The sequence below is a fragment of the Onychomys torridus genome, chromosome 2 (assembly GCF_903995425.1).
Source record: "Onychomys torridus chromosome 2, mOncTor1.1, whole genome shotgun sequence".
Taxonomy (NCBI): Eukaryota; Metazoa; Chordata; class Mammalia; order Rodentia; family Cricetidae; genus Onychomys; species Onychomys torridus.
In genome coordinates, this window is record NC_050444.1 from 103,677,100 (window position 1) to 103,692,504 (window position 15,405).

Genomic DNA, 15,405 nt, shown 5'->3' on the forward strand with positions numbered 1-15,405 from the left:
CCCTGAGCTGCCCTGGGAAGCTTTTCCTTTGTGGAAGCTCAGAGGAAATACCTCTTTCCTTGGCGTCATGGAAAGCCAAGACTAGTAATACTATATCTGCCTGCAACTTAACCCTGTGGCGCTTGCTTTCACCTATGCATAGACTTGTCTAGTGGACTGATGTCACTTCTCCAGGAAGCAAGTAAAGATGTTTGTCAGACTTGCTCCATTCGAGAAAGTTTATAACCAGAAAAAAAAAAAAATGCTGCATTGTTGACTTAAACTCAGTTCATTTTTGCCTGCACCCATCAATGCACACTGAAAGACCTGTGTTCACTCCCTAAATTCCTGTCCCCATACTGTCACATCCATGTCATGCACAGCATCTTGTGTTGCCAGAAAAGATTTTTCTCCCCATTTTCTGTTTTTCAAAGCTATAGTAGGCATGTCATCATTTCTTTGAATTATTTTTTAATAATTTAGTCATTTCCCTGTAGGAGACTGCTTGGTTTTTTTAAATGTTATATTATACTATTATAATGTAATAAACAACATAATGCCATTCTGTCCTTCACAATCCAGCAGTAGGTTACCACTAGATAAAGGAGTCTGAGTTTTGTTTTATGGTTTGTTTTGGGGTTTTTTGTTTGTTTGTTTGTTTGTTTGTTTGTTTTTGTGGCTACATGTATTACCAAAATCTTTCCAGAAAATTTAATTGTGAGTATTTTAGATTGTCAACATTTGTGGGTTATCTTTTGTCTTCTATTTTAATAGGTCTAAAATTACATATATATTGCTTTGAAAACTGGTACATCTGAAAATTGTTTTCTCTAGTTTCATAGATGATAATTGATTGAATAACTTTAAATAGTTCATCCACATTGGAATTATTCACAATGGTTAAAATCATAGTACCTCAAAATTGGGATAAATGATTGTCCATCAATATTTTTAAAACAGTAAGCATATATGACATAATTTACCTAATAGCTGTGTTATTTCTATCCATAGAATATGAACAAAGCACTAAACATAGTTCTAAAAGCAGTGTTTTATTTTGGCATTGTTAGGGTTTCTGCTGCTGTGATAAAATTCCATTAATAAAAGCAACTTGAGAAGGAAAGAGTTTGTTTGGTTTATACTTCTACATCATAGACTCTCAACACTGTCTCAGGCAGAGACCTGGAGACAGGAACTGAAGCAATGATCATGTAGAAACATTGTTTACTTGCTTGTCCCCTATGGCTCATTCAGCTGCTTTCTTATACCACCGAGGACTACCTGTCCAGGGTGGCACCACCCACAGTGCACTGGCCTCCCTTATCCATCATTAATCAAGAAAATGCTCCCACAGAATTGCCTACAGGCAAATCTTAGGGATGCATTTTCTCAGTTGAGGTTCCTTCTTCTCAATTGACCCTAGCTCATGTCAAGTTGATGAAAAGCCTAATCAGCACAGATTTTAACTTAAAAATAATGAGCCAAACGACTATCAAGTATATTTGTGTTTCAGTACAATATTATTTCTATAGTTGATCCAGCTGACCTGAATACAAAATTACTTTCTTTAAAAACAAACTGCCAGGTTGAGGAGATGGCTCAGTAGTTAAAGAGCTCATCATGAAAGCAAAAGAATATAAGTTCAGATGCCCAGAATCTATGTAAATACTGGGAAGATGTGGCTGCCTGCTTGAAATTCCAGCCTCAAATGTCAGGTAGGTCGGTAGGTAGGTAGGTAGGTAGATAGATAGATAGATAGATAGATAGATAGATAGATAGATAGATAGATAGACAGATAGACAGACTGATAGATAGATAGATAGATAGATAGATAGATAGATAGATAGATAGATAGATATAGAGAGATAGAGATAAAGAGACCTAAAAAGGAAAACAAAAAAGCTACCAATTATGTTGATATTTCATGGGAATAAATTTCTATAGATCTATGAATGAGCCATACAGAAAACAGACTTAAAGAAAAGGGCATCTAATGCAATATTTTTTCTCTTTAAATGTAAACCATACCTTTCATAAAACAGCAATTGTATGCAACCTATATCATTTTCACACAGAGTTTCTGTGACAGTATAATTTCAGTGACCTTGACAATGGCTTACTATTAAATAAAGCAATTAGTGTTACTTTCTTCTATTTCCAGCCACATTGGGTCTCATTTTACTCACATGGAAAAGCAGCATTATCCATGGTTTTCCAGCGTCAGGCCTCTGTTCATAGGAAATCTTATTGGGAAGCCCAGGAAGAACAAAATTACCCTGTGGAGTGTGAGGGATGTAGTGTCTTCCTTTCTCGCCACAATGATGCAGTCTTAAAATCCGAGAAGAGAGCTGTGGGTTCCCATGTGCTTTCCTGCTCTCAGATTCAGGTGACTGGTCACTTTGCCAGGTGTAAAGAATGCCCACAGCCTTGAGACGCCACAGAGGGCAGTGTCAGCAGACCACGGTGGGCCTTTGCTTTCATTCCACATCTTGACTACATGGTGTGTAAGAACTTTGAAGCAGTGGGTTTAGGTTGAACAATGAGGATTTCAAAAACATACCCTCAGTTTAATAATTTCTTATTTCTTCCCATGTTTTACCACCTGATAAATTCTGTCCTTGAGTAGAAACTATTCTCTGGAAAACTCCAAAGTGTTTAGCTGATAAAATTAGCTGCTTTGGAAGACAATAGAGTCAAAAAGTAAAAGTATGTTGACTACTTTAAAATGTCGTTTTGCTTAACTTTCCCATAAAGCAAAACATTAGATGGATGTGAGTCCCGACCACCACTTTTTCTACTCTCTATGCTTTTCATCTTCCCAGTAGAATTTTTAAAGGTCTTTTTAAGGTCTTTAATGAACAATTAACTTTTGTGGGTGGTCTGCAAACACAGCCTCAAGCCAGGAAATCTGGCTTCAAAAGCCTCCTTCTGACTTCCTAAAGCCTTAGCAAGCCTCTCAATGATTTCAATCTTGTCTCTGAATACATATTTTGTAATAACTCATCTGCCTGCCAGGAAGACTATTCAGGGGTGGGGAGGAACTTTTAAAATTCTTGATGTTTCCTTATTTTTACTCCAGGAGACTAAGTCTTAATCACTGCTTTCCATAACTTCACAAAACAGGTCAGAAAGATCAAAAACATAACAAATAAAATTAAACATTTCTCGACAGCCTTTCGGAAAGAGATATATGAAAACAGTAGAAAAGGAAGCCTATAAAATAAAAGGCAGATACAGATAAATGGCAAAGTATTTTGGAGAAAGTAAAAGTTAGGTAGCAGGAAAGAAGGCTTGGGAGGACTTTCCATTTTGATTTTTTTGATTTTCATTTTTTGTTGTGTTTGATTTTGTTGTTTTAATTCTGTAAGGAAGTGAGATTCCTGATAGCTATTATGGAGACTTTAATGTCTATTTATTAAGTTCAACTCATGCAGGTTGAATGTAAGCAGCCTGATAGTACCTGATTCTTGTGGAACCTGATTCATAAATCTCTGTTGTCCCAAGAGGGCACATTGAGATTTATTTTTATTTTATTTATTCACTTGTTACTTTCTTTCCTAATGAGTTGTGAGTTTATTCTTCTTGGAGGCCTCAGAGATACAGAGGTAATATAGCATCCTTGTATAACAAGCTTAGTTAAAAAAAAAATACTAACGGGGTTTTTTTCTGTTATGTTTTTATATTATATAAAATAAACTATTTCTTATCTCAGAATTTTATAATCTATGTTCTTGTATAACTCAAGCCCTTCAATATAATTTATTAAAATGAATGGATTACTTGAGAAAATATAGAATTTGAAGCCTACAACATTATTGACTCTTCCAATTATATATATGTTTTCTCTTGGAAATGACTTAGGCAATGAGAATAATTTCCATTAATGGGAGACAGCCCAAAATCATACAGAAGTATACTGTGCTGACATGTGCCTTAAGCGACCTGGTTGGTTTGATGTTTACAGGTTACCAGCTGACATCAGCTGAGTGCTATGATCTCCGGAGCAGCCGTGTGGTCGCTGACCAGTACTGTCACTACTATCCAGAGAACATCAAGCCCAAACCCAAGCTTCAGGAATGCAACTTGGATCCTTGTCCAGCCAGGTCAGTCCAGTTTACCAGTTTATGTTTATTAGAAACATAAATCAGGTTTCCAACTAGCTTCTTAGATGAAAGTGAATGTTTAACTTGAAAATAAATGGCATTATCCTGTCCAGTGTGCCCCACTCCAGCTGTATGTTAGTGGTACCCATATTCCTTGTTCCTGCTGTTCTGTGATGCTACCTCAGGTTCTATGGACTTGCTTTCTGTAAAGTGCTCTTCAAAATGAAGTCTTGTCTTTCTCCTCAGACAACTTGTTTCTCTCCTTGCACATCTTGGTGTCATGGCCAACATGATAGCATAGTGTGTCTCCAAGCTCTTCTGAGTCTTTTCCCTGTCTCTGATCAGGGATGTGGTCACAGAAAACTGCATGTCAGGACTGTAGCTGACCCCTTCTAGCATAATCAATTCACACAATTAATTAGGGTCAGAACCTGCCTCAAAACAGTTTTGCTACCTTTGAACGAGCTCAGCCTTTGCTAAGTAGAAGCCAGGGCTCATTTCCAAGTATAGTTTTCTTGAGGATCTTTTTAATTAGCAGGTCTAAAGATTTAAATCTTTAACACCTTCACACACTAATGTTTGTTTTGGAAAAAACTATAATTGGCCCCTGAGATTATTTGCAAGATTAGAAGTCAATCGGACTAATGAAGTGTCTGGATGATGAGTGATGGCGGGTATGCAGGTAGAGAATCTGCTCATGAATGGCGCCTTTGCTTAGCTCTTCAAACACCAGCAAGTTGTAGCTTACTCGTCCACAACTTATTAGACAGCATCTAAGGAAACCCTTCTCTACAAAAGCAAATGTCAGTCACAAAGACCAAATACCAAAACATCCTTTCTTATAAATGATTTCTCTGTTACATTTTAAATCATCATTTGTTAATTATATGTGCATGAAAGTAAACTTCTGAACAGCTGGGCTGTTGCGTGGGTGGTGTAGGTGGAGAGAATCCTATCTGTACCTTCTAGGTGATACAAGTTGAGGATTTTTTCTTCCATTGTTGACATTTAAAGTACTATACTGTGTTCTTTCTATCTTCTGTCAAGAATTCTCAACCACATGAATAATTTGAGTTTCCCATTATTAACTAACTGTTTGGAACCATAGTATATACATCATAAAATTAAACTCATTAAAGGAACAGAAAGAACAGATAGTTTACAGCTTTAAGTTTTAGTTTAAGTTAGCTTTATGTTAACATCAGAATGTATAATATTAAAAATTAAATGTGATATAAAATGAAATATGGTGTTAAATTTTTGCTTGACAAATATTGAGTAGTTGAAGTACTTTCAACTATGATAATAATAACTAATTCAATTGAACCCTATTTTAAAATTATTCTATTCATACCCACAACAGGAAAAAGCATATTTATCCCAATTCAAAGGAGTGAAATCTGTCACAAAGAGACTGTGAAAGTGTATATGTCTATTTCTAGGAGAGATAGATGCATTTCCCCACAGTTTTATTTTCAGCAAAGAAATGGCCACCGAAGAGGGTTTGGAAATGAAAGCATTGTTGTTAACAACTTGAAGAAAATGTTTGTAATAGGGAAAATTTAGCCTTTGTTTCTGGTCTCTGATTTTTACCCCCTCTTCTCTGTGGGAGTAACATTTCTGGCCCATTTCTTATTATCCAAAGAGGGGAAAAAAAAGAAACGAAAAAGCTACATTGAAAGAAGGCGGCTGCCTGTTCAGTCTATACCCTGTGTTAGTCTAAAATATCTACTACAACACACACATAAATGTTGGGACAGGTGGCTATAAAAAGAGAAGAAGAAAGAAGAGAAAAAGAATTTGGAAGCTAATATCAGAAAATGGCTTTTATATTGAAGATATAATTAGGCAAAGCTGTAAAAATTAAGACTTAGCTGCTTGGGACGGGAGTCTACAGCTCAGCTCAAGGTGCTCTGGGCTTCCTATGAAGTTCATGGAGCTGTTTTTTGTACAGCTCTTCTGAATTCCAAGAAAAACCAGGAAGGGGTGGGCTCAACGCAGATAGGAGAGACTTTCTAAGATGGGTCTCTCTCCCATGGGACAATAGAATCAAGTCATTGAGCAACTAGTTTCTAGCTACTACAGATTTAATGATGCCATAGTAAAGTCAAAAGGGGTATAATGACATCAAAGCAGCACCTTTGTGTCCAAAATTAGAAGTCCTCAGAAGAAAAACAAGGGCATTCTTAGTATAAAAATCACACATTTTTAATTCCTGTTGTTATATAAAATATTGTTATATATAGTCACTGAGGTCTCTATCCTATTTTTCCTGTTAATCCTAGGATCAGGGCTTATACTAACTAGAAGCAAAATCCCATTCAGACAATTAGTTTGAATCTTGTTCCCTTTCAAGATAGAAATGTCCCATGAACACCAAAAATGAAACTAAATAGGGGCTGGAGAGAGAGCTCAAGTAGGTGACAGAGCTTGCTACATGAGCATGATGACATGAGTTTGAATCCCTGGCATCCAAACACAAACTTGAGTGTGGCCGCACAGCCCTATAACCTCTAAGGTAGCAGGGTGGAGGCAAGAGCATCCCTGAGGCTTGCTGGCCTCCAGCCTTGCGCCAAATTCAGTGAGAGACTATGCCTTAAAGGACTGAGGTGGGAAGTGATAGAGTAAGACACCTAGTGTGGTCCTCTGGCCTCCCCTCTGTAACAGCTCCTGGACACACACACAATATTTAGTAAGGACACGAAATAATTGCTCAACTTTAAGTTAATAACTTCCAAGCCTTAGTTATTTTTTCCTCAGGAATGCCCAACTCCTTACCATTCATCTAGTTGCAGGAGTCCTCTCTGCTTTCCTTGTCTGCCTTCCCATCTCCCTTTTTTGCTTCTCTCCAGACGGCTTGTTCCCTCACGTCACATCAGCCAGCTGCCATGGCTACAGAGGATACTGAGCAGACAATGAACATCTGGCCCTATTCTTTTCAAAGGATTTTTTTTTTTATGTTGTTATCACTTTCTCTGGTTCCAAATGTTAATTTGAAAATGTGGATAAGTTAAAAGGCTAAAATGAAAACAATAAAACTCATTAGTGCTCCCCAGTGCCCAAGATAAGCATTGTTTCTGCATTCACTATTTCTCTTTGTCCCTGTCAGTTGCTCATCACACAGATGGGATTCTGTGAAGTCAATGACTCCTCATCCTTTCTTTCCACGTAGCGACCTGGTGCACTGCTAAGGCAAGGACTCCAGACCGTTGCCCTGTCTGCCCAATGGTAGAACGTGGCTGTTCCTCCCCATGGGGCTTTGTTGATCTCTGCTCATGTCACTGATGCAGTTGTTTTTTATGAAGTGATAAAATACTTAGTTTCCCAGCCAAAAGTGCCCCCCAAAAGGGAGCCAACACTTAATAATAAGGAAAGGGAGAAAGAGGTATAAGGATTTAATGGCTCTTTACTGAAATTAGTACTGTTTTTCATCGGCAATTCTGAGCCATGATGTCATAGGGCAATCACATGTTCTCACACACTCTGCTGCTGTAGGTGCCGTGATAGTCCAACTTGAGCATTCCTAGAAGTGCAGAGATACTACCCTCCCGACTGTCAGGGATCTACTGCATGCTTAGTTCTCTGCTTTGTGCTTCTAACACTTTCTTATGAGCCTTCTCCCATGTAACAGACGTTCTGGATCTAATCACATGTCAAACCTATCATGTGTCTGCCATGCCATAATTGTCACTTTCTTCCTTACACCAAGGGAAGCTTTGTTGAAATTTGTATAGCAGTTCATGCTACTTTTGTCTCTTGGGGAGAAGGTCACATCTACTATGTGGTCAGAAAGTCTCAAAGTATTTGCTTGTGGTTAAGAAACAACTAAAAATAAAATAGTCATTTACCCCATCTAACAAGCACTGTTGTTCTCAGAGCAGCTTGAAATATAAGGCATGCAACCTTTGGTTGTTGGGGACCTCATGCAAGGTGCTGTGAAAAGAACAGAGAGCTGCCTTCATAGATTGGCTTGGAACAGACCTTTGGTTTTTTTCCTCCAAGGCAGTAGTAAAAGTGGTTTGAATTGGTGAGGGCTAGACAGGTGTACAAGGCTCTCACTCACTACCATCATCACAGTCACTAGCAAACAAAACTGTGTCTAAATTCTACCCCCTCTTGGGGATTTATAGCAACAATATCCAGCAGATGCCCAGAGTTAAATGCCCCACGTGGCAGTTCTGGTGAGTCAAGTGGTATTTGGGTTGATCAGTTGGTTTGTGGTTTTTGCTTTTATTTTTCCAGCTCTACTTTAGTTTGACAATAAAGTACATAAATTATCACTGGCTAGGGACCATCTTGTGAAAAGCCAGTCTCAGATTTGACCCCTAATATAACTGTAAAGAAAGATTCTACATCTGGAGAGACGGAGCCTGTGGGAAGCATATAAAAAAACAAACAAACAAACAAAAAAAACGGGATTTGTATGCTTCTAGGGTGACCAACCAGCTCACAGCAGTAGAGCCTGGTAGAAGGAATGAGAGCTTTGGAATGATACAGGCTGGCTTGAGACTACAGGTCTGCCACCTGCTAGTTGAGCAGCCTTTGGCAAATTACTTATTTTCACTAAGCCTTAGGTTTTCATCCCGTGAAGTGACAATAATAACAGTCCTTTACCGAATAAAGTTGTCATGAGGGATAAATGCTACCAGACATTTAAAGAGCCTGGTGCAGGGGGTGGAGGTGTCTACCACACAATAAGCATTCAATCGATGTTAGTTACTACAGCTGTGACTGAGATCATGGCTGTGCTAATAGTATTGAGGTTGCCTACAGAAGCAACTCTCCAGACAGTGAGTTATTTTATCCATGACAAGGAAAGATAGAATTCTAAAATTCTCTGAGTCCAAGAAATAGTTCTCTATGGGTTGTTCTAAAAACAGGAAACAATTCCTAGGAAAACATCATCTTGATGCGAAATCACATTTGTTGAGTTTCTAAGATATAAATGATCTTATGCAGACTGAGGGCTGAAGTCTCAGTTTACAAGTATCAGCTGGGTGGTGATGGCGTACGCCTTTAATCCCAACACTCAGGAAGCAAAGCCAGGCAGATCTCTGTGAGTTCAAGGCCAGCCTGGTCTACAGAGCAAGGTTCAGGACAGGCACCAAAATGACACAGAGAAACCCTGTCTCAAAACAAACAAGCAAACAAACAAAAAACGAAACAAAAAAATAGCCGTTCCATAACCAGCTGTGAGTCATTGCTATCAGTCCATAAGGAGTTTTGCCTCTTACATTCCCTAACAGGAAAGCTCAAGTTAAGGACTAGGAAATGGTTGATTTATTGAGCAAGCAAGCAAAAAAAAAAAAAAAAAAAAAATGAAGGTGTCCTTAATCATGCAAGTCTTGAAATACTTCGTTTTATTGCAACAGTGAATGGTTTAGAAAAGTCACAAACTCCTTCTGACCAATCTCATTTAAACAAGGGCTACAAAAAAAAAAAAATCATAAAACCTCATTTCTGCTTCCATAGATCTATATGGGACAACAAAGCAGAGTTGTCCTGCATTTCAGAATATATCATCATGTATTATAGAACCAAAGCTGAAATAACCAAGCACCCTATAACTCAATTATCAATCCAATTCATACTAAGAGTAAAGCTCACGTCTTACATTATCTTTCAAAGTTTTAAAGCATGTAGCTAGTTATTGGTGCAATTCTTTTAATTACCTTGTGAGTTACCAGGAAAGGTAATGTCATCCTCATTTTTAACTTCAACCTACCACTGTGTAAGAGATTTCTTTACTTAACATCTGTAGTTTCCCATCTGTAAAATATAACATTTCTGCCAGGTACTGTGAGGATGCTGTGAAATAATGAGTATAAAGCTCCTCCCAAGGTGCGAAGAACTCAACAAATCATGGCTCTTGTCATTAAGTGGAGACTGAAACAGCTAAATTGACCTCCCCAAAGTTACATGCATGAGGAGTTTATAAGATGCTTATTACCTCCATTTAGTTTTATATTCCCTGTGGAGTTAACAGGCTAGACAGTATAAGCAGCATTCTCAAGTAGGGCTCCATCAAAGCAAGCTGGGGCATGGATCTAAGAGCTTCCAGTTCCACAGTGTCTCTCACCCTACAGAAAAGCAGCCCTAATGCCATCATTACCCATAGTCACCCTTGTCCTACATGTTGCCTTCGAAGCAAACTGGAGGTCTGCTTCCAAGGCAACAGAGAACCATTTTAATACAAGTTTGTGCATGTGACAAAGTGAGCAGAAATCCAAAGGAAAGAAGCATACTCTGTGTAATCACAAGTGTTGATGTTCACTCAAATTGTTTTGGGTATACAACAGCAGAGAAAAATAAATCCTAAGGAAACAACAGTCCTACTTACTTAAAAGCAATACAGAAATGACACTCATTAATGTCAAGAAAGAAAAACCAAAAATGTAGACATGCAGAAAATTACTTATCATTTAATCTAAGATGTTAAAACTCCTCAGTAATTTGTTTTATAGTACAAAATGTGTCTGAAAAAAATTTCAGATCATGTTAGTGAATCAGGATTCTTGAGTCTGGTTCTCTTGTGACACAGGTATCATTAATTGGTTTGGCATTATTGTAGTTTTAAAAAAATCAGGACCTCTATATAAACCATTTTCACAGCTGATTCCAACTTGACTCTATGTTAAGGACATTCAGTGCTTCAGGACATTGGCAGGTGTTAGAGGAGGAAGAATTCGGAGATAATCATCTTAGTGGTTATCAAGCTGGGGGCTCAGCAGCCACTGGGCAGGGAAAGGTAAGATAAATTCCATAAGCCTGAGTTTCTGGCCTTCCATTCTCTCTTCATCTTAAAACTCATGACTTGCCCACTACTTGGATGTTCGTAAGATGGAAGCAAAGGTCCAGATGTCTGCTACTCAAGGTTACATACATTAAGAGGGTGCAGTAAGAAGAACACTGACATTTAACCTCACAGCTCCTTGGGTGGTCCTCCCCTCACTGGACCCTGATCCTCTATGTTCTGCCTCTCAGGGAAAAGCAAAATGCTTGGGTGTCTTTTCAACATTTCCTTAGTCTCTGCAGTTTGCAGAAGATGGTTTCTATTACTGCCTGGAAATCATCTAGAGAAGATGGAACCCCATAGCCAGAGTACTGTAGCACCCATAACTTCATTCTAAAAAACAAACAAACAAACAACAACAACAAAAAAAAAAACTGTAGTTTCCTAGTCCTTGAGGCTTAATGTTTGGTTTGGTACAATGAGGAAGGCAAGTAAAACTCAGAGGAGTCAGCGAAAGTCTGGTGCTCAAATCTTCCCAGGGTGAGTTGAGTCACACAGTTATGAAGCATCATTATGTCTGAAACACACATGAGATGGAAAACAAAGAGATTTTCATGGTCTCCATAGTTACTGCTGGGAATAGAAAGATCTAGAGTTAAATGAAGTGGGCCAGCAACACAATTTTACTACAAGATACACATAAAGGGCATGGCACATATAAGAAGCAAAAACGTCCCAGAATATGTAGCATAGGTGGGAGAATGGTCATGTATTGAACACAGTCAGCAGACACAAGAGAAGCAGTTTGCAAGGGAAGATGGCAAGTTGTATGGGACTCACTGGTCTCAGAGCCTGAAGTCCATGCAGCTGTCAGAAGCTGGGAAGAGGATGTTTAGTAAGGAGAGGCAAGAGAGCCTTATGGTTCATCTCCATTACAAAGAGAACCTCATGTGTTAAGTGTTCATAGAGTGATTTACATTAGGATTTTTTCTTGTAAAGAGAGATTTATTACAGTATGTGAGTGAATTCCCCAGCTGAGAAGTGTGACCCTGATTCTGGCTTGGTTTTTAAAGGCCATGGCTATCCTTCAGAAGTTGCATCTTCAATCAGTCCTTCACAAAGCCTCAGTGACCTTTAGGTGACATAAGAAGTTGGAGATAATGACCACATTCAATCCATGTGTGTCAGTTCCAAACATTCCCATCTTATGCTTTTTTCAATTTAAATTTCGCTTTATTTCAGTATTCTAATTGCTAAGCTTGTTAGAGGCAATGTGTTATTTTAGAACTTGCAAAAACAGGGAGATGTTTTTACAGCTAGGAAAAAATTTTCCAACCTCCAGGAAACAACCACTGTTAGGTACTTCCTTACTATATGTGTGAGAGTCCATATACATGTGTACTTATATGTGTACTTTTGTATTTCTATGAACACATAGACACAAGATGAAAATTATTTTATAGATGAAATGTAAATATATAGATTTTCTAATGTAATGAGCTTAATGATATATTCTATTCTGTACTTACTTTTTTTCAGCTACTATATTATTGAAAATGGCTCAGAGTGTTTTATATGTTTATGTTCTGTATAATATTTTATTATAAGAACCTGCCATAACATCATAGCATCAGATAGTTGAGTAAATAGTGTGCTTTGGGTAGATTAGGTGGGAAGTGTCTCTCACTTCAATATCTTCAGCTTCTGCTCTCCACATCCCTTTCAATGAGAGTTTTAGATGGAGTCGTAACAATGCCTTTGTGAAAATACACAAGTGGTCAGGGTTATTGAAGCAATGGGAAGTGAGTAGTTTGTCTTTATGTTGTCCCTTGGTGACAGTTTTTAAAAATTGTGTCCACTTCTTCCTCTCTTGCCCATGTATTCTGTAACATATCTGAATGTGTACACACAAACACACTCACATCTAGACCCAAACCTGGAGAGACTTTCATCAAGTCCCTTAATGGCTTCCCTTTCCACCATCCTTCATGATGCACACAACCTGAAAACAAAAACTATGTGTCTTAATGGTAAGCAATGATTGCCTTCCCCTCCACTACAGCACAGTCAAAGATCATGGCCGTGGCCAGAGCCCCAGGAGGGAGCAGAGCCAAAGCTCACGAATATGCATTTGGAGGGCTGGACAAAGCACCATTGTTTTGCTATCTTTCTGTTTTCACAGGTGCCACAGAGCCATTTTATGAGTCTTCACCATGACCCATGCCACAGAAAGACAAATAGAGCCATAGTGTTGCTGGAGCCAGGTTTAAAGCATCTTGCTCAAACACAAACCTGATTTCTAAATCAGCCCAAAGTCTTGACATCTCTGTACTGCCCTCATTTATCCCCTTTCTTCACTTCAACTTGTCTTGTTCAATGTTACTGTCTCCATTTCAAATATCATCAGCTGATAAATCAGTTACAAGGATCTGCAACAGTCCATTCTCATATTGAAGATGACAAATTATAGCCATAAATTTTTCCAGGGGAGAAGGCAGTGGTATGCATTTCCAAATTAGAGATTGATATAGAAATGAATAGATACAGGGCTTAGATAAAAACCTAACTTCAGTCTACTTGATTTATACCCTAATTCACTTTTATTAAAAAGCAGTATATGTCCAACATTTTGAAAAACTTTGAGACATTGGCATCCTTTAAAATACTATCATTTTAAAAGGAAAATTCTCTTGATTATTAGATAAAAACATTATTAAAAAGAGATCTCATGTTTCTAACAAAAGCCAGGAGTAAGCTGCTATCAGAAGAAGAGAGAAAAGATTGGGACATTTAACTTCACAAGCAGGGACACAAATTTAATATTTTAACCATGTTGTTGTTGTATTAAATATCTTTGCAGTTCTGAGCATGCCCATAGCAGCCTCCTCCTTGTGACAGAAGATTAACATATGCAGGTGTGCTCACTCCTTTACATACCAGGCAAATTTCATCAGAAAATAGAAAATAGTCCAATGAATAAGTACAGAAGATGTATTTATTTATACACTTCTGTAAAGTGAATAAGTGAACAGACATTCCATCCTGGGAAATCTGTCTCTACGGCCCTATTCCTATTTGCTCTGAAACACATCTAGATGCTGTCATGTGTCTCCTTATTTTTCAGGTTTTTAGAGCCTTGTGGTCAGTCCTTTTTCTTTCTTCTCATGATTCTTAGTCATATTTCTCATTATCTGATTCATAGCAAGCCCAGCCCAATCTTTCTACTCAAATGCTTAGATTTGCTAGCTATATTTTTAAAATTATGGTGCCATCTCGTGTCAATTGATAGGATCAAAAAGGAAATCTATTTATTTACATGTAAGTATAGACATAATGAATATGTGTCAGTTGTTATGTAGATATGTAAATACATAGACATGTCTCCCAAAGATAGAAACAGAATGTACGGGTCTCTTTAATGTTCAAGAAAGGCTCTCCCTATCACTTGTCATGAAAGTAAACCATCTTCTGTTGTTTGCCCTTCCATGCTCTGCATCTACCCTGAGCATCCCTCATAGCCCACTCTTGATGGAGGCTCTGCTGCTCCAACTCTCCTTCAACAGCCTAAGTAGTAAGAATTTTTCAGCATCCAGGGGGCCAGTCTTCAGCAAGGACCCAGTCTTAACAATGGGAGGAGGCCTTAGCTGAAATCAAGAAATTGGGTAATGTGGTGCACCTTCAACACAGCTCATGCTGTCCTTTCAGCCACACAGTGTGTAATGCCCTCTCTTGTGGCTCTTTGGCCATGACTTTGTCTCTGAACCTCATAGGTTTCCCAGGCCACAAACTGCAGCCATAAGAGTCACAATCATCATGATAAAGCAATTATCCCTGTCAAATATTTTATAGACAGAAAACTTTAATATTTGTGAGCAGTTTCATTTTGGTAAGGCGTTTTTCTCTTGATAACCATGGCTTATAACATTTGGTAGTTCCTCCCTCCCCTTTCTAGGACATCCAAGTGGCTCCTCTCCAGATACTGTAAATCTTTAGATCTGCCAGAAATAGAAGCTTATTTGCTGATGCATGTTACAGTCTTGTCAGTTCTGTGGTCCATAACCTCCTGCTTACATAGCTTTCTCTTTCATCAAAAGTGAGACAGTAACTGTAATTGCTCAATGGGCATCTGGAAGTAACATTAATAATGATGGTAATAATAATGACCTCATAGGATGGATAATTTGGGGGATTAAAGAACATTTACAAGCTTATTGTGCCATATAGTTAATGATGAGGTGCCAAGGTTTCTCACCACCTCCCTTTCCAGTGGTATTTCCTGCTTGGATCAGAGGACTAATTATAGAAAAAGTGTCTTCTAAGAGCTCTCCCCAGCCCACAGCATATGCTAGCATAAAGATCGAACTGTTTCAGTGTTGTTTTCAGAGATGATTTATGAATGTTGTTTTGCAATTGTATAAAAATGTGTATGATGTAATCATTTAGTGTTTATTTATTGTGTGTACCTTCTACTCAGAGGGTTGGCATTATTGTTCCTAACAGTGACGGATACAAGCAGATCATGCCTTATGACCTCTACCATCCCCTTCCTCGGTACGTAAATCAATCATCCTGATGTTAGAATTAGCACAT

At 38.2% G+C, this 15,405-nt stretch overlaps 1 protein-coding gene across 4 annotated transcripts in view; it reads left to right on the forward strand.

Moving 5' to 3' along the window:
- Adamtsl1 (ADAMTS like 1) overlaps positions 1–15,405 on the forward strand; it is a 392,521-nt gene that overhangs the window by 190,757 nt on the left and 186,359 nt on the right. For 2 of the 4 annotated variants that reach the window (XM_036178884.1, XM_036178883.1), the window contains exons 9-10: positions 3,944–4,082; positions 15,316–15,366. In XM_036178884.1, coding sequence (XP_036034777.1) covers positions 3,944–4,082; positions 15,316–15,366 — 190 coding nt within the window. The remainder of the gene's footprint in view (positions 1–3,943; positions 4,083–15,315; positions 15,367–15,405) is intronic. The other 2 variants (XM_036178887.1, XM_036178885.1) reach the window with 1 other exon arrangement.